The sequence below is a fragment of the Orycteropus afer genome, unplaced genomic scaffold, assembly GCF_000298275.1.
Source record: "Orycteropus afer afer isolate SDZICR_OR568_19922 unplaced genomic scaffold, OryAfe1.0 scaffold00194, whole genome shotgun sequence".
Lineage (NCBI taxonomy): Eukaryota > Metazoa > Chordata > Mammalia > Tubulidentata > Orycteropodidae > Orycteropus > Orycteropus afer.
Window position 1 is genome coordinate 5693318 of NW_006921781.1, and position 19813 is coordinate 5713130.

At 42.4% G+C, this 19813-nt stretch overlaps 1 protein-coding gene across 1 annotated transcript in view; it reads left to right on the forward strand.

The window, feature by feature from the left end:
- ENOX1 (ecto-NOX disulfide-thiol exchanger 1) overlaps nucleotides 1-19813 on the forward strand; it is a 365674-nt gene that overhangs the window by 177671 nt on the left and 168190 nt on the right. Inside the window, exon 9 of the mRNA XM_007947826.2 lies at nucleotides 14815-14999. Within this exon, the coding sequence (XP_007946017.1) occupies nucleotides 14815-14999 (185 nt within the window). The remainder of the gene's footprint in view (nucleotides 1-14814; nucleotides 15000-19813) is intronic.

Here is a 19813-nt window from a genome sequence, read left to right on the forward strand (position 1 = left end):
CATAATGCTCCTTAGAAGCAAAGATGGAGATTTTATCTTGCTTACTTTGGAAACACCTTCAGGAAAGACCAATCATTAGAAAAAGACATCATAGAAGGTTATGGAAAACAAGTGAAATACTCAGTAAGTTGGATTGACACAATAGCCACACAGCAACAGTAAACACGAAGATGGTGCAGGATTAGGCAGTGTTTCATTCTATTATACGGAAGGTTGCCATGAGTTGGAGTGGACTTGACAGCAACTAACCTCTAACATTAGACGTCTACGGGAACTGATAGTTTATGAGAATAATTTGTGTAAACCTATTGGTCCGAACTGTCTTATCCCTGGAGAAGGTTGTTTAGTTGTTTTTTGTTTTTTTTTTTTTTTAAGCAAATAAAGGTGAAAACATGCTGAGATGGAAGACCTTCCACAGCATGTGTTCCTTAGAGACTGGCTCAGGGTGTTTTCCTCCTTGGATGTCCCCACATAGCCCAGCACATTGCTTTGCATATAGTGGTTGGATGAGAATTTGTTAAATGAATGAATAGGAAATTAAAACCAGAAAGAGTAAATGTTTAATCTGTTGGTGGGTATTTTTGCATTTCATTCTAGACAAAAATAATACTTCCTTGTTAATCTTCACAGTATTGACCACATTTTTCACATAAGGACCCTTAAGTTTCATGAAAGTTTAGTAACTTGCCCAAAGTCTCATAGTGGCTGAGCTAGGATTAGCTAAGACTGTCTGGATTCAAAGTCACTATTCTTCATCTTATCCCCCTCTGGCACTTCCTATGTCTAATCCTTATTACATGACACTCTGAATGGTGGTGGTGGTGGTGGTGGTGGTGGTGGTGGTGGTGGTGGTTAGGTGCCCTCAACTCAGCCTTGACCCTTGGCAACCTCAAATGTATCAGAACAAAGGTTTTAAACTGTTGTGATCCATCAGGTTTTCATTGGATTTTTTTTTTTTTTCCATTTTTTTCAGTAAATCACCAGGCCTTTCTTCCTGGCATAGTCTGCAAACTAGGCTGAAACCTATTCACCATTATAGCAACACAAAAGTCTCCAACTGGCAGACATGTGGTGGCTGTGTGTGAGGTACACTGGCTGGGAATCAAACCCTGGGTCTCATACATGAAAGGCAAGAATTCTACCACTGAACCACCACTGCCTCTCTTTGGGACTGACAGGAGCAAAACTGTGGGACGCAGATAGGTATTCCTATCAGGACTGCTCCTACTCACCCCAGAAACACACAGTGGTCCCTAACCCTCCACAAGTGTCCAGCCCTCTTCACTTCTCCATGGATTCTGGCTTTCATCATGTTATATTTGGGAGACTCTATGTTCCTCTTTAGGGCAGGAAGAATATGCCATTCTTTCAGGTCATTAGAAACAGGAAGACTAAGGCAAGGTCAAGGGTGGATCTAAGAGGAAGAAGAGAGAAAAGATGAAGGTAACATTTGAAACTTTTTTTTGGAACTCAGTTCAAATTACTGAATATGGAAAATATATCTTGACTTGTTTAGCAGTTGAAAGTTGTTAGGTCCTTGGTCTTTTAAAATAGAAATTAATATTTAAATTGGACTTTATGTACGATGGTGTAACGTTTAAGCTCCTAAAGGATGTTATCATTGATGCCAACTCATCAACGCTATGTTAGCAAAGCACTTTCTATAAAACTATCTAGAGTGCCTTCTTTCTCATGTTCAGTAGAAAGGTAGTAACAGGAGCTCCAGTCTCAGAGGGATTCTTTTAACCTTTTAGAAACTAAATATTTCATGCTAATTCTTGCCTAATTGGAGTGAAGTTATTTCTTTAAAATCATTGAATATGGGTTTGAAGTCTGTTCATCCCTGACCTCTTTAATTCAATCAAGGTCACCTCATAAACTTACCCAAACAGCTCTATTTCTCAATTAGAAAAAGAGGCAGAGCTGTTTAAAAGCATTTAGCGTTTGATTAATAATGCTTAACTGGTGCTTCAGCACTTCACAGGCTTTTTAAGCAGTTGCTAGTAAGAATAAAACATTGCTACCTGAAAAATTATACACATCACAAACTCAAAACAAATCATTTTAATGAGCAAAGCAAAAACTGCTTTTTGTGGAGATGTGACAAAGGTTATCATGCTCAAGATAGAGGAATTTAACATCTGAACAAGTCAGTCCCAGGGAAATATTGCTATAATTTAGCCACCCAGACAGTTTTTAAAATGCATGCACTTTTCCCTGCCCAAGGACTCACAGAAGACAAATGTTGAATTGGTTGAAGCAGGATTTTGTAGCACTCAAGCTCTGGAGATGAAAAGGAGTAATGAGAAGATGTGTCTCATTGAAGAATGTGGCTGGTCTCATCTGAATGGATGAAAAATCAAGAACTCTGAAAATAAGTTTTGGGCAAGCTTCCTTCCAGGTTTCCTTCTCATTTTCTGGACCTACCTGAAAACGGTCAAGCTGACAGACCTGGGTTTTCTCTTTTGAAGAGAAAGGTTATTTGAGTGGTCAATTCATTAGGAATTCTCTGAGGAAGTGGCTCCAAGAGTGAGAATTTGTGTCCCAGGAAAAGAGAGTTTAGAGTCACTGAAGAGAGTGAAGAAAGAACTGTGAGCCAGGTGAGGTCAGATACCACATGAGGTATCTTGGCTTTGTTTCTAGTTTAGCTGTTCCTTCTCTAAGCCTCAGCTTCCTCAGTGGTAACATAAAGCGCATCCTAAGAGAGGATCCTTGATGTGGTTGAGAGACAAATTAAGGAATTCTGTGGCATTTTACAAATATCAAATACTGTAGAAATGTGGAATAGTCGATACCAGTGAACAATAACAAAGGATATAAATGAGTGGTTCTCATTCACCTAAGGAGCTCTGGTATCATAGTGCCTAAGGCATTTGACTGCTAACCAGAAGGTTGGTGGTTCAAACCCTGTGGAAGGAAGACAGCAATCTACTTCGGTAAAGATTTACCACCTTGGAAACCCAATGGGAGTCACTATGAGGCAGAATAAACTGGATGGCAGTGGGTTTTTTTTTTGGGGGGGGTTCTCTAGTGAGCTTTGTATACCCCCCCCCCCGTTATTCTGATGCACAGAGGATTGAAAACCACTGAGATGTAACATGCAGATTGATGGCTGTCAGTAATAAGTGGGAAAGGGAAAAAAACAAGGAAACAGGCTGAGGTGAGGTAATAAAATAGGAGAATGAGAAGAAATAAAAATGGAGCAATAGATTTAAATGTCTAGTGGAGAGCAAATGACTGGGATGAGCTGCAATAAGGGAGCAAAGGGGAAAGTTGTGTTTATTAGTGTAAGTATAAACAATGGGGAATTTCCTTTACCGGGACTGTGCCAGGTGCATTTGGTGCAGGTTTAGATTAATTGAGAAAAAAAAAAGCTTTGATTGGGAAAAAAAAGGTTTGTTTTGGGGGTGGGAGTGGGGCAAGGAGGGTAGGCTAATGCATACAGATGTAATGAGAACCAGGGACAAAGTCCTTGCTTTTCTCTGGCTCTAGGAAAATAGCCAGGGACATTTTTCTTAACCATCAGTGGTGAGAGAGGAAGCAGAAATTCCTAAACATTTGCCAAGCTGTGTAGGCTGGGGAGATGTAGGCTGGCCTGGAACGAGCTTGCATAGAGGCAGGGCCTCCCCTCCTACAGTGAAGATGTTGGCATGGACCCTTAGTCAAGGATGATAAGTTCCCACAGAGCACAGAGGTCTGCCTTGGCCTCTCCTGGGTACAAGCTACAAACCTGCTGCCCAGAATCTTTCTCCAGAAATATAGCTGCAAAGGAAAATAATACACAACAACATCAGTAGATCAGAAGAATGTGTTTTGGAGACACTGCCTGGAGGATTTATGAAAGCATTCAGTCACAGTATCATCACAGGAGAGGCCCTAAGTAGTGTCCAAATAGAAGTCAGTAGCTAGACAAATAGGATGTGAAAAGACAAGGCGGAATGCAGAGAAGCCAAGAAGGCCGGGGTGGATGAGAAAGCTGGAGAGGAGAAGGTTGTTTCACTAACAGAGAAGCTGTTAGAAAAGGCTGAAAGAAAGCAGGTATCAAGAAAAATAAGGGGGGGGAAAAAAAGACTAGAAGAAAGTTGTGAAGAAAGCATTAGGAAATATGGATCTGGTCCTTAATAGCTAAGGAAGTAGTTCTAAAACTTTGGCATGCATTAGAATCACACTTTCTAGTTACCACTGGTTCATACTAGGGTCATCCTAACTTGACTGAGGATGGGAATTATCCTAATCCCAGCCACAAAAAAGTGTTTCCAGGTCAGTGACAGCAGTGGCGATAAGGCTGGTGGGGAGGAGGATACTTCATGGGCAGCCCAAGCCTACTGTTTACTACCAAGCACAAAAGTGGGCTGGATAGTCAGGATTAACTGAGAGAAGAAAAGGCCTTTCTATTCAAGTCAGGAGTTCAAATTGGTTCAATCATTGTCGATGAAGTGGAATGACAGCCAGAACAGGAAAAATTATGGGTTGAAGTCCTGGAATGGGAGGCTTGGGAGAGGCATAGTGAGCCCTTTTAGGAGCCTGATGTGGAATATGGGATTATTGCCAGGATTGTAAAGAGCAACACGCATTCTAAGCAGCAAGGTCAGCTACCATCTTTGAGTGGGGCACCATTGTTTTTGACTACTGGTCTAGAGATTTGGTTGCCATGCAATATGAACATAACCCTTGTTTTCTAAGAGAGAGATTAAATTTCTAGCAGGCATCCACCCTTAATTTTCCCTCTTTTGGTTACTGTTCCAGTTCAGCTACATTTTACAAATTCAGATCCTTTCTGATTTCACTTTGTCAGCCATGGCTGAACTGGGAAGAGCTGGTTTGAAGCTCTGACTCAAGCCATCATTGTTAGCACTAGTGTTATTAAATATAAACTTGTGAGTAAGTCAATGACTGTTCCTTGCCTAGATTTTGAGAACATACTCTTGGTTTGGGCTGAGTTTCATTTCCCATTTCATAGTGTGGATATGTTTTATGTAGTAAAACTACCTGTTGTGTGTGTGTGTGTGTGTGTGTGTGTAAGAGTGAAAGAGAATATAATAGTAGTAGTAGTAAAGAGGGATAATAGAAGAAAAGCATCACTTCTTGAGGGGATGATATCTTGAAGAAAATCACAAAGAAATAGCCATTTGATGGAAGGACATTTGCAAGTTAAGAGGCAAAACAGGTGATGAAGAAATGAGAGGAATAATTAGTTATAGGAGCCGGGTGCTGTTTAAGACACCTCCCTTTGGATAACCAACTGCTTGGTGGTGTGAAATCACACTAAGCAAAATGTACTAGCAGTGGTCTCTGCCCCAGAGAGGGGATCTATCTGTGAGGGTGGGTGCCCCAATACTTTCATTGTGTGATTGATCTCTCTTGGTTTGTCTAAGTCTGACCGGTCTAAAAAAAGAAACTTTAAAGCCACCAGATGACAGGAAAAAAAGTATCTTGTATCTTAGAAATGGGATTGAAAGTGAAAAAGAAAACAAGTCTAAACAAAAGAGAACAGAGAGTAGAGGAAAAAATGCTTCCCTTTTAACTCGTCTCCTGTCTGGATTTAACCGCCCCCCCCAAAAAAAAAAATAAAATAAACAAACCCACGGCCACTGAGTCGATTCACACAGCAACCCTCATTGGGTTTCCAACAGTGTAAATCTTTATAGAAGTAGATTCCCCATCTTGCTCCCTCAGAGCAGCTGGTGAGTTTGAACCATTGACCTGGTTAGCTTTCAAATTGCCTTACTCACTATGCCACCAGAGTTCTTTGTGTAGATTTAAGGTGATGTAAAAATGCAGCCTCCTCCTCTCTCCCTCCCACTGATGTTGTCCTACCAGCCTAGGCACCTTCTCCTTCTGCAAATTGTCCTTTGATGAAGGTTTCCTCTGTATGGCAGCCCCCCTCTTGTTTCCCTTCAGCAAATCAAGGTGTGAGCCCTACTCCGAGGCCCAGCTCAAACCACACCTTCTCCAGGGGAGCGCCCTTCTCTAGGGTCTGATTCCCCAGCCAGAATCCATCTGCCCTTGTCTCTTGCTGCCGGACCTGGAGCAGTCTTAAACTGCTTCCACCAGCTTCCGTATCTGTGTGCTGCTGGGCTGAGAGCCCTTGAGGGCTGGCAGGGGCTGACATCCCACGCCCACCCCTGCCTCAGTTTGGCCTAGAGTGGGCACGCAGCTTCTGTTTACATGTTTAGTGTTGCCCCAGGATTCTAAAAGCAGCCCTTACCTAGGGGCAGGCAGAGGGGAGGCACTTGCCCCTGGGTGCAAGTCCAAGGGAGTGCCAGAGAAGGCCGTAAGAGGAAGCACGCTTACACAAACACACATGCACCCCACCCACCCAAACTTAGAGATTGCCCTTGGGCACCTGTTTCGCTCGCTGTGCTTCTCACCTGACCTGGAAGCCTTCAACAACATTTTTAAATGGCAGGCTCCTCCCGCTCCTGGATGAACAGGTATACAGCTTTCCTTTGCTTATTTTCCTTGGAGGAAAATGTGAGTGGCTGGGGGAGGACTCAAAGGATAATAACAAAAAAAGGAAAAGCAATAAGGCATTATGCACATCCCAATGGTATGGGTAGCCCAGCAGCTTCAGAGGCCCTGGTGCTGATGCACACGGGCTTTTTTTCAGGAAGAGCTATGTGGAGGGAGGGGCGAGGGGTGGAGGACTTTTTCCCCTAAGTCACCTGCTGTTGCCTGTGCCTCCAGACTCACATTTAAGCCATTGTAATAACAGGATCCAGTTTACCTGCGCTCTTCAAATTACTCTTATTCCGCTGGCCTCACACAACGATGGAAATAGAAACTGCTTTGTGCTTCTGTTTATCTCTCATTAATAATAGCTAATGCGCAGACTGTACTACACACTCCAAATATAAAATGTTATGTCAATGCGAAGTTGTAATAATAATAATCCTGCGAACATGTAGCAGAAGGAATTTGAGTGAGCAATTTGAGGAAGATTACTGCTTCAGTGGTGATACAGGTGCTACTGACAAACAGATCGATGGTGGTTTGTTGGTGCCATAATAGGTTGTCTAGTGGCCATTGGCCAGCAGGCAAACATCCCGTGAGGCTTTCTGGCTCCCCGGATGGCCACAAGCACTGGCAGCAACAGAGACTTGATTTGGACTTAGGAGGATGGGAGTCCTCCTGTCCCTGGCTATCATCAGTCCTTTCAGAGTAGACCTGGGGAAAGAGCTTCCGCCACCTTTGCTCAAACTGAAGGAAGACACAGGACACTTATATAAGCAAAACGTGGATGAGTTTTTATGGGTGGGATGGGCACTCTGACTTTGGTTCTTCAGGAGTCCCAGAAATCTGCATGAGTCTTTGAGTACAAATCTCTTAACAGCAGTGTGAACCACCCCGGGGCTCGTAAGCTCAGCAATTAGCGTGTGTCAGTGTTGCAGAGGATAAAGATGCAGCGTATAAAGAAGGATCCCTTAGCAGCTTCCAGAGAATGTCAGGCTCAGCCCTGAGGACTTGCAGAGAATGAGTTTAATTTCCACACGATCATTCCTAAGTTTCTCCTCTGAGGATATACACTGTTGTTTTGTTTTTAAATAGGGCCTGCCTTTCTGCTTGCATAAGGAGCTCTGGTGACGTAGTGGTTAAGGCATTTGGCTGCTAACCAAAAGGTCACTGGTTCGAGTCCACCAGCTGCTGTGTAGACGGAAGTTGGGGCTGTCTACTTCTCTAAAGATTTACAGCCTTGGAAACCCCATGGGGGGTTGCTGTGAGTTGGAATCGACTAGATGGGAGCTCTGGTAGCATAGTGGCTAAGGCACTTGACTGCTAACCAGAAGGCAGGCGGTTCAAACCCACCAGCTACTCCTCGGAAGGAAGGTTGGGCAATCCTACTTCCGTAGTGATACTGCCTCGGAAACCCAAGGAGGGGTCACTATGAGTCGGGGCCGACTCGATGGCAAACAACAACAACAACAACAACAAGATGGCAGTGAGGTTTTTTTCATTTTTTTTTCCTTCTCTCTGCTTTCATAGCAGAACCTATCTCTGACAGAACATTATCAGACAGAGGCAAAAATGGAATGCTTTACCTCTCTCAACAAACCAGCCCCCACAGTAGCACCCCCAGTTGTGTGCTGTCTTTAGCTGAAGCACTTACTAGGACCAGAGGCTTCCCTGATGGAGATCCCAGGCATCCGATCAGAAGATTCAGGTATGGGTTATGGAGTTGCAGTTCCTGTGTGTCAACCCTGGATCCTCGAATGAGCCATGCAACCTCCACCTCTCTGAATCTCAGTTCCACCACCTTTGAAATAGAAATAATAAATGTATTTTCTATATCATGTTTGTGTGAGGATTAAAAGAGATGGAGTATGTAATGTGCTTAGCACAGTGTCTAGCACATACCAAACCAAAGCCAAACCAGTTGCTGTCAAGTTGATTCTGACTCATGGAGACCCCATGTGTGCAGCGTACAACTGCTCCACAGGTTTTCATGGCTGTGACCTTTCAGAAGCAGATTGCCAGGCCCTTCTTCCAAGGCACCTCTGGGTAAGTTCAAACCACCAATCTTTCAGTTAGTAGTCCAACACTTAACTGTTTGTGCCACCCATAGGTGACTCCTGGCACATAGTAAAGCTCAAAACTTATTAGGTATGACTGTTACTTCCAATGCTACTGCTGCTACCACCATTATTTGGAGAAACTGGGAGAAGGAAAAGAGAGTAGCAACTGTACCTTTTGCCCAGATTTCTCTCTCACCCTGAAAAGAGGTGCTCAGGATATTGTCCTGGGGCAATGGGCTCTGGGCCTGGTGGGGGATGGGACTGCCTCCACAGGTGCAGATCATGGAGCAGAGGGTCACAGAAGAGAAGATCAAGGAATGAAACATGAAAAACCAAGTATGTGGTTCCTTCAGAAATATTTGCCCCAACAAGCTAACCATAGCACCTCAGTTCAGAAGCCTGATGACAGAATGCGCAGTGGTTCTCAAAGTAGGGGCACCAGCACCACCTGGGAGCTTGTAAGACTGCTAATTCTCAGGCCCACTTGGGACTTACTACATTGGAAACTGCTGAAGATAGGGACCAGGAACATGCGTTTTAACAGGAGTTTCTGACACAACCCAAAGTTTCGGCAACACTGGGTGAGGGTAACATCTGATGCTATACAAATACACCCAAATTTTCAGTAGCTTATTAACAAAAACAACAAAAGTTATTTCTTGAGCACAGGACAGTCCAAGGCAGACATTCTTGGTCCATGGGCAACTCTCCTCCATGTGTAACCCAGGCCCATTCCATCTTGTGATACAGAGTCCCCTGTGTCCAGCAGCAGTAGAGAGAGTACAAGATTGGGCAGAAAGCACATATCACCTACTCTCACATTTCATTAATTGGTCAAGCATTGGTCTGCTGACCAAAAGGTTGGCAGTTCAAACCTAGCTGCAGCTCCATGGGAGAAAGACTCCATGGCAATCTGATTCCATAAAGATTATAGCCAAGAAAACTCTACCTGGAAGTTCTTCTCTGTCACATGGGGTCATCATGAGGCAGAATCAGTGACAGCACAACAGGCACAGATAATCCTAGCACAGTCACTTCTCAGGCACAATGTGCAATGAGAAGCATGTATTTTGGTACACAACTTTATGTCCCTGCCACAGAGTAGGCATTGAAGACCCCAGACAACGAGTAAGAAGATTCAGAATGCAGAGAAGCAGACTGAGCCTGGAGAGCTTCCAAGTACAGGGTTATCAGGGTAGCACCTCTCACAAGGGATGTGAAGGAATAGTTACCGAGGACGCGGGAGCTGTTAAAGGTACACAGGTATTGTGGTGATGATGTCTCTCAAGCCTGGAGGCTGGGCCATCATCTCCTGAGCCTATCAGCACAACTATCTTGGCAGTAGCAGAAGAAATCCTTGAAAAGGACTTTATTGGAGCTGGGGAGGAAAACGTACAATCCGGCATCATCATCTCAACATTCCAGGAGGACAAGTGGCAATGTGAGGACAGAATGCTAACCACACGGAGCTCCCCAGAGACTAGCAGTTCTTGAGAAATGCAGATATTGTTAGAAACAATATGTTAAAGTGTTTTATTATTTAGTTGCATCTTGCCTGAGCATGAACAAGTTATTAACATGCTGTCAGCTTTCTGGGACATAACCCAAAATAACTTACATTTTTTTCATATAGTGCTAATTATTTTTCTGAGTCTGGCTCAGGCTGGTAAGAGTGAGATTTCAAGGCTTTCCCCAGATTATTTACTTAAAGAAGTTAAGCACATCATTATCTGTTCCCATGGAAACACAGTAAGTAATACAGGAGACAGAATGGGAGGTCACTTTGACCATAATTAATGTAAAGAATAATGGTTTACGTGGGGTTTGGTAAAGGGTACAGCAAGGTGCTCTAATACCTTTAAACTTGTCTACAGTGAAATTAAATCTTTGGATCAATTTTCATATACTGCTATAATTCTGGTAGTTTTAATAGTCTGGTGCTAATTTTTAAAACAGTTTAATCTTTTTTAGAAAACATATTTCAGTGGTGCTGTTTCATGTTTGATCCCATCAGAAAATTCCAGTAACCAGAATTTTTCCAAGGTATCGAGCAAATACAAACTCATGGCATGTTAAATGGCCGTCTGGTGTAAGCCACAGCTTCTTCCACCTGGCTTTTCAATAAATAATTTACTGGTGAATTGATTAATGATAATCCAGAGGCACCACTGGATTCAGAATTATTTTTTAAATTACCAAAGAAATATTTAACTATGCTCAATGTAGTTTATACTTAAAGTGACATATTACATTCTTCTTTTTTTTTCTCCTTTCTTTGAAAATTGGTAATCTACAGCAGTGGCTCTTAGCTAAATATTCCATTTATTGGAGCACAGTGCACTCCTCAGGGAATCTTACAGAGAGATACCTACTGTCGCTTATATTTAATCCTTATCCTTATTTGAATAGTGGATTTCTTGTGGAGTCTCTCAAGCATAGATTTTATCATAGAAGCTCGATTACACATTTGCCAAAGCTGTTTAATTTAAGACAGTGTCACAGAAAGAACTAAAGGGAAAACAGAGAAATGAACAGTTGACCTTTCAAGTTCCTGAACCTGTAACACACGCAGACATTATATTAAAGTCAGCAATGAGTAGAACATTGTTCCTTTTACAGCTTTGGTCCAAGAAACCTAATCTAGCCTCTCCCCACGAAGCCTTGTCCAAGGGATAGGTCCAGGACTGTGGTATGATGTGGAATAGTATTTCCAAACAGGTGGCCTGTAATTAAATGGAGTCAATACACAATTTCCCACCTTTTAGAAGAGAATGACTTTGCTGCCACATGAGTAACCAAAAATAAATAAATAAATAAATAGCAAGCTTGAAATCATTTCATCAGGAATATAAATCAGTTATTACCCCAATTAGAAAAATGTTGATGGGATTGGCTATGGTATTATTTTTTGGGGGGTGAGGGGGTGGGAGCTACAGCTGTTGTTTTTTTATATGATGATATCACATTCCTGTTCTAGCAGTGCAAATGGCATTGCATCCTGCTTGGCAGGCACAGTGGTCACTTGGCTCTGCCATGAATAAGAACTTGTCAGCAGTACCATTCCATAGGCTTGTAGGAGAGCCCTAAAATAATGGAGGGTGCATGTCCCTGTATGTATTTATGTTTGGATAATTTATTTAAATAATGTTGCTGGCACATGCTTTATAGCTGCTTGCATTTTGCTACACAGATTTCAGCGTATCTTGCAGACTATGCAATTCATTTGGAAAATGTAATTTCCATCCCTGCATACTAATCGATTTCTTCACAAACACCTGCTATCAGTTATGATCATAAAAATGCCACTCTGGATTGAAAAAGGGCCAAATAGAGCTTCCTAAGGAAATGACTTAAGTGTCTTTGAATGCTACTAAATGTACTAACGTGCTTATGTGGGGCCAACACTTTCTTCATCATTTGCATTTTCAGTAATTGTGCCCAATTACAACATCCCTCTCTCAAATAAAGCCTCATAACCACTTCTTGATGGGTGGGTAAACTGAGCTGTGAGGAGTTGGTACCTTAAGGTGTGGCCAAGGTTTGAAGTTGGGCTGCAAAATATAAAAAGCACTACCTCCTGCTCCCGGTCCCCCCAAAGTCAATTCTGATTTTACGAGGAAGTCCCTGAAAACTATAAAATTGGCAGCTCCTTTGTTTTGCACACACATACACCAAATAAAATTTCCTTTATTCATTCTCTTCAGCCTCCAGTTCATTCCACGCACCATTGCCAAACTAATCTTCCTAAATCACCTATTTCATCATGTCCTTCCGCTGCCCAAGAACCTTCAATGGTTCGCAGTTGGCCGCCCCATTGAGCCTAACTCTTCAGCCCTACTTCATAGCCTCCGCACTCTCTCATCACCAAATGCATGCCTTTCGGGTCAAGCGTCTCTCCTTCCTGCCCCCAAATATTCTGTCTTCAGTTCTCATCTCTAGGCTTTTGTTTATGCTCTTGCCCCTGACTGAGATGCCTATTCATCCTTCAAAACTTTCTTTGATTATTCCAGTCTGCATTTTTCTTTCTTTTGTCTGAACAACTACAGTATGCATTCCCTTGTCATATACCTTGTCATGACAGTAAGTTGTTCGTTTATTTACTCATTCAACCAACATTGAGCGCTTGCTATATGTTAGGCATCATGCTATTCCTTACTCCTTTGAATGTGCTAATCCCCTTTCAAATGTGCCCATCACAATTAGATTTTAAGCTCCTGAGAGAAGAGACAGGTTCTGTCTCCTCTTTTTTCATGATCCAAGATGCCCAGGCAGGCCTGGGCAAATAGTAAGTATGCAGTAAATGCTTGTTGACTAATTGATCCCTGATGGTTTGAGGTAGGGAATTTTCTGCTTAATTGCATGTTCTGTTTGATTAGTATTTTAGTGTGTACTATACATAGATTATCATTGAGCAAAGTGGAATACCGTAAAACACTCAACTGTAAAACTATTATTGACATAATTTTTTGTTTGACGTTTGAGGAGAGTATTCACTGAAGTCTCAGAGCACCTCACTGGAAATCTATCATCATTTACTGCAATACGCAAATAGAACATCCAGAAGGCTAGCCTAGATCTGGCCCCTGACACAGGGAGTAGGGGTGCACAAATCAACACGTACGAGAACGTGCTGTGTGACAGACCCTATGCTAGGCCCTTCCATACTGGAAGTTATGTCTTTGAAAAGTTTATGATAGTTGGTTTCTTTTGTTTTGTTTTTGCTTGCTTGCTTCTAAAATTAGAGAATGAATTTTCTGGTGGAAGTGGGAAGAAAGTGTGGGAAAATAGTGGGAAAGAAGAAGGATAGAATGGACACTGGTTTTAAACAGTCTGGTGAGAACTCTGCCTTTTGGTAGCAGTACAATAGCACAGTGATTGAGAACAAAGACTCTGGAACTGGGTTTGAGGCCAGCTTGGTACACAAATGACTTGCACTCAACTGTTAACCTAAAGGTTGGTGGTTTAAACCCATCCAGAGGTTCTGCAAGAGCAAGACCTGGTGATCGCATTCTGTAAAGGTTGTAGTCACAAAAATCCTATGCAGCAGTTCTGCTCTGTAACACATGGGGTTGCTATGAGTTGGTACTGATTGAGCAGCAATGGGTTTGGTTTGGGCATGGGCATGTTTCTCATCTATGAAGATGTGATACAACTTGGATCACAGCCTTGATGGGCAGATTGAGTTAGTTCATACAAAGCTCTTGTACACTGTCTCTTGCTCAGCAAGCTTGCTCAACAAGCTGGTGGTATTATTATTATTACTATTGTTGGAGGTCACTGCTAAACAATTGCTGGAAACTAGGGGAGTGAGCTCTCCATCCTCACTCCTCTTCTTACTCGGTTTCAGCTGGTTCTGAAGCCTTAAAGCTGTGTAAGGCCCCAAGTTAACTGTCTTGGCTTTTCAATAAGCAGGTAAGCTGGCAATGTGAGAGACGTCTGAATCCACACAGAGAGCTTTTGAGATTTCAGAGAAGAGTATTAGAGTAACCAGTCAGCCATGGAGGGAAAAAGAGTTTGAATCTGTTGGTGAAACAGATGGAACTAGGTTACCATTGTGATGAGGAGGTAGAGAAAACAATTTGTGCAGTGTGTCCCCGCAGTGGAGAAGGAGGAATGGTGTGCATGCAAATTCCTTTGTCCCTTGGGATGCTGTTGCATGCCTCAACCTGTGGAATTAATGATTATTTGAAAGAAAGCTGCACTCTAAGGAGCTAAGCAATCCTGTAGAAAGGGATAGAACACTAATATAGTAGGTGGGACTGTTGCCTGTGATTCTGAATGTCCTCATCACCTAGCAACATATATTAATTTCTGAGGAGGTGCCTAGGCTTGGCGGAGAGGTCAGGAGCAAGAATTTGGAAGGAATTAATCTTTGTGTCCCCAAGAAACACTCATAAGTAAGTTAAGATAAATACAACAGATAAGAATTTCAGAGGAAATGACCAGCGTTAGCTGCAAAATAAAGAACCAACTTTGGTTTTATTTCTGAGGTGTTGGATGAGATATTCCTTTTTTCACTCCAATTGCCATCATGTCAGTTCCAACTCATGATGACCCCATAAGTGTGAGTAGACTGTGCTGAGTAGGGGTTTCAGTGGCTGATTTTTCAGAAGTAGATTGCCAGGACTTTCTTCCAAGGAGCCTCTGGGTGGACTCGAACCACCAACCTTTCAGTTCGCAGGCAAATGCATTAACTGTTTGCACCTCTCAGGGTCTCCTTTTCCCACAGAAGGTCCTCTCAATCCTAGTGCCCTTGTGTGCAAGCAGCTAACTTACTTGAACTCCTCTGTTTGTCCTTCAGCCCTAGCTGCTCAGGCCTATGCCCTTAAAGAGGAGAATGACAGTCTCCGTTGGCAGCTGGATGCCTACAGGAACGAGGTAGAGTTGCTGAAACAAGAAAAAGAGCAGCTTTTCCGAACAGAAGAAAACCTCACCAAGGACCAGCAGCTCCAGTTCCTTCAGCAAACCATGCAAGGCATGCAGCAGGTACCCGCACTCAAATTGGTGCAGAGAAAGGGAGTGTGTGTGAGAGATTGCAGTTGTTTGCTGGGAAGGATGAAGGAGAAGAAATGAAAATCAAAGAGTTAAGCAGATAAGAAAGAAAACATGTGGAAGGCTATATATAAGCTGGAGAAAAGTCAAGCTGAAGAAATATATTAAAGAAATACACCCTTGAGATAGGAAATAAAGGAAAGTGAATTTAGGAAATTGAAAGGGTGTATACAAAATTCAGCCTTGAAAATCCTTGCCAATCATGATTCAAGTGTTCATAATCTTGGAATATTTAAGTAACAAAGCATCCCAGCTGACTTTGTCAAAGTATATGAGTTTGCACATATATTTGTTTGTTTTCAAAACCAAACCAAACCAACTGCCATGAAATCAGTTCTGACTCATGACCCTATAAGGAGCTCTGGTGGTGTAGTGCCTAAGGCATCTGACTGCTAACCAGAAGGTTGGTGGTTCAAGCCCACCAGCCACTTCGTGGAAGGAAGACTGGGCAATCTACTTCCATAGTGATACCACCTCAGAAATTCAAGAAGGAGTTGCTATGGGTTGGAATTGACTTCATAGCATTCAGTTTGGTTTGGTTTTGGATGACCATATATAAGACAGAGTAGATCTGCCTCATAGGGTTTCCAAGGCTGTAAATCTTTACAAAACAGACTGCTTCATCTTTCTCCTGCAGAGCAGCTGGTGAGTTCAAATATTTACCTTTTGATTAGCAGCCAAGTGCTTTAACCACTGCATCACTAGGACTCCTGTTTGTTTTCCAGGACAGTATAAATATAAACCATATTGCTTCACCTTCTTCTGAATTATACTTAGAATCTAGTAAATGAGCTCAGTATGTATTTAAGAAATATTTCTTGATGGAATGAATGTAGCCCCAGAGTTTTTGGATATAGGTAACTTAGAAAGAGGGCAATAGTCATGCTTTTGTCAAAGAGGACCAGACTTCATCCTAGCACACTAAATTTAATGATGTGTATTTATGGCAATTTTGGGAAAGGGAAAAGAAGCTGTAGACTATGACAGAGAGGGAAATGTGGGAAATTAGGGATTGATGGGGTGCTTTGGTGGCATAGTGCCTAAAGCATTTGACTGCTAACTGGAAGGTTGGTGGTTCAAACTCACCAGCTACTCCATGGAAAGAAGACTGGGCAATCTACTTCCATAGAGATTTACTGCCCCAGAAACCCAATGGGGATCACTATGAGTCAGAATTGACTCGATGGCAGTGGTTTTGGTTTGGGTTTTGGAAGGGAAAACCTGAGAACTGACAATGGGAGAATGCATCAAAGGGTTGTAACTGCATTTTTATCTGAAGACATCAATGGATACATGTCATTCTTAACATGTAAGGACAGTGGTGGTTCAGTGCAGGATTCTCGCTGACCATGTGGGAGACAGGTTTGATTTCAGCCAGCGCACCTCATGCACAGCCACCAGCCATCTGTCTGTGGAGGACTGTACGTTGCTGAGTTGGAATGACTCCACTCCACAGCAACAGTCTGTTTGTTTGTTTGTTTAAATGATGCTGAACAGGAGCCTTGGTGGTGCAGTGGTTAAACACTAGGCTGCTGACCAAATCTCAGCAGTTTGAACCTTTCAGCCCTGCTTCGACGTCAAAAGATGTGGCAGTCTGCTTCTGTAAAGATTTGTAGCCTTGGAAACTTTATGGGGCAATTCTACTCTGCCCTATAGGGTCACTATGAGTCAGTATCGACTCAGTGACAACAGGTTTGGTTTTTGGATATGATGATGAACAGATTTCAGTGGAGCTTCCAGATTAAGACAGACTAGGAAGAAAGGCCTAGTGATCTGTTTGCAAAAGTCAGCCAGTGAAAATCCTATGGCTCACAGTGGTTTGATCTACAATTGAAATGGGGGTGATACAGGACTGGACAGCATTTCATTCTGTTGTGCATTGGTTCACCATAAATTGGGGGCCAAATTTAACAGCAGCTAACAGAAACAATGTTTTAAGATATTTGGGCCTTTGATGTTAGAATAACATGGCATAAATAATCATCATCACAATAGGTCTTTTTTTTCCAGTTGACTCTCTGAGTACACGAATCCAAACTATTATATTTTGAAAAAGGATTTCTTTCATTTAAACAAAGGAAATATAGGTAGGATGGAGGAGTTCATATAGTGAATAGTTTTTTTTTTTTTTTTCTGTCAATTCCTCCATCCACTTTGACTGCTCATTAAGCATGAGTTGTCTCCAAAAAGGTCTTAGTGATTAGAGGCAACTGTCACAGAAACATCAGCCAAGAAGGGAAAAACAAGAGAAGACAGAACAAAATGGGATCAGGGATTAGGATATGAACAAGTTAGTGACCAAGCCATAGAAATTATGTGTTAAACATCTTCTGTCATTTTAAAGCAATTTTTGAATCTTGGCTTTGAGTCCTAACTGGTTGATGTTCACAGAATGTGTTAGAATCAGTGCAATTCAGGGGTCAAACCCAGCCATGAAAATGTCATTACAGTCATTGCTCAGGTCCCTGCACTTGGAAATCCTTGTTAACAGCTGCTGTGTGAGGCCCCTAGGGTCATCCATGTGCTTCAAACTTGGGTGTTTATCAGCACCCTTGCCAGAAAGTCTTCCAGTTTCCCCAAAGACTGTGATACTAGATGTGGTCCATAAGCTACTATGTCATACCTCCTATAATGGACCCTCTTTTCCTTCAGGGGAAAAAAAAAAAAAACACCCTAATTGCTTTAAGAATAAATTGAAGGGGAAAAACAAAAAAAAAAAGCTAACTAACTGCAACTCTAGGAGCTCTGGTAACATAGTGCCTAAGGCATTTGACTGCTAACCAGAAGGCTGGCGGTTCAACCCCACCAGCCACTCCTCGGAAGGACGGTTGGGCAATCTACTTCTGTAGTGATACCACCTCGGAAACCCAAGGAGGGGTCGCTATGAGTCAGGGCTGCCTTGACGGCACTTAACAACAACAACAACTACAACTCTTGGTGACCCATGTGTGTCAAAGTAGAGCTGTGCTCCACAGGGTTTTCAATGGCTGATTTGGGGGAAGTAGATCACCAGGCCTTTCTTCTGAGGTACCTCTAGGTAACCTCAAACCTCCAGCCTTCCCCTTAGCAATCCTATACATTAACTGTTTGCATGATGGGGTCACCCTGAGTCAGAATCAATTCAGTGGCAACTGATTTTAAGAGTACATAAAACTTTTAAATACTGTCGAAGATTCAAATATAAAAGAAGTCAAAAGAGGGAAGGGTAAGTTAGTCATGGAGAAATATACCCAGGAGGAGAGGGACTTGTCAGCCCTGGTGCAGTGAAGAAGCCTTACAGGTGACCCACAGAGGAGCAGGGTGCACAAGGTACCACCTGAGTTCTATCCATCTTAAAGGAAGTATTCATTCTGTGAGATTCTTGTACATTTTGACAATCTCCTTGTCAGTTGGAAATTTAATATAATTTTTAAAATTATGTATGTTTTGAGCATATTTTTACCTTAACATCACTTTTTTTCTTTCTTTTTTTTTTTTAAATTGTGATTTGTGTGAAAGTGTACAGAGCAAATTTGTTTCCCATTCAATACTTCATCCACATTTTGTTTCATGATATTGATGGCAATCTCCACAATGTAGCAGCTCTCTTCCCACTTCTTCCCTGTAGTTACCATTTCCCTGTGTCCTTCTCCCCTATGTATTCCTGCCCCCTGAGCTTTCTCCCTAGGCAAATGCTGCCGTTTTGATCTCCCGTAATTGATTGTTCTAAAGAGTGTACTTATCTAGTGTAAATGTTCAACTCATAGGCCTGTCTGTTATTTGGCTTGAAGTCAAGCCATGGGAGTGAGTATAATTCCAGGCCTGAAGGATGACTAGGGGCCATAGTGTGCAGATTTTCACCAGTGTCTATCAGACCAGTAAGCCTGGTCCTTTTTATGATTGAGTTTTGTTCCAAATTTTCTCCGACTCTGTCAAGGATCTCCAATTTTGATCCCTTTTCTAGAGGTTGACAGTGGTAGCCAGGCACCACCTATTTCTTCTGGTCTCAGGGTCGTATAGGCTGAGGTCGCCATGGTCCATTAGTCCCCTGGACCTGTGTCTCTGATTTTCTTCCCTCTTCTTTGCTCCACAGGAAAAGAGATCAATAGGTTGCATCTAGATGGCCACTTGCAAGCTTTAAAGACCCCAGTTGCTACTCACCAAAGGAGGATGTAGAACAATCTTTTTGTGTAGTATGTTATGCCACTTGAGCTTGACATCTCCCACAACCATGGTCCCAAGCCCACAGGCCCAGCAACTTACTCCCTTTAGGTTTTTGGGTGTAGCTAAGATGTTATCTTAAGTTTGCCCCCTGTTAACTCTAGTATACATATGGACATTCTTATAGCACATATAAATAAGTATGTAGAAATATTGTCTTTCAGACCTATAAATGGTCCTGGGTATATTACCATTTGCATACCCATATCTGATCATCTTGACTGTCTACCTGTGTATTTACCCATATATTAATGTGGTGGCACAGTGCCTAAGGCATTTGACTACTAACTAGAAAGCTGGTGGTTCAAACCCTCCAGCCACTCCTCCGAAGGAAGATTGGGCAATCTACTTCTGCAGTGATACCACCTGGGAAACCAAAGGAGAGGTTGCTGTGAGTCTGATTCAACTGGATGACAGTGATTTTTTTTTGGAGGGGGGGGTTAAATAAATTAACACAACCTGCTAATTGGAGTGTCATTGCCAAGGATGCTCCTGATTTTAAAATCTACTCTGAATCTGCCCACTCTTCATTTCACAAATTAGAAAAT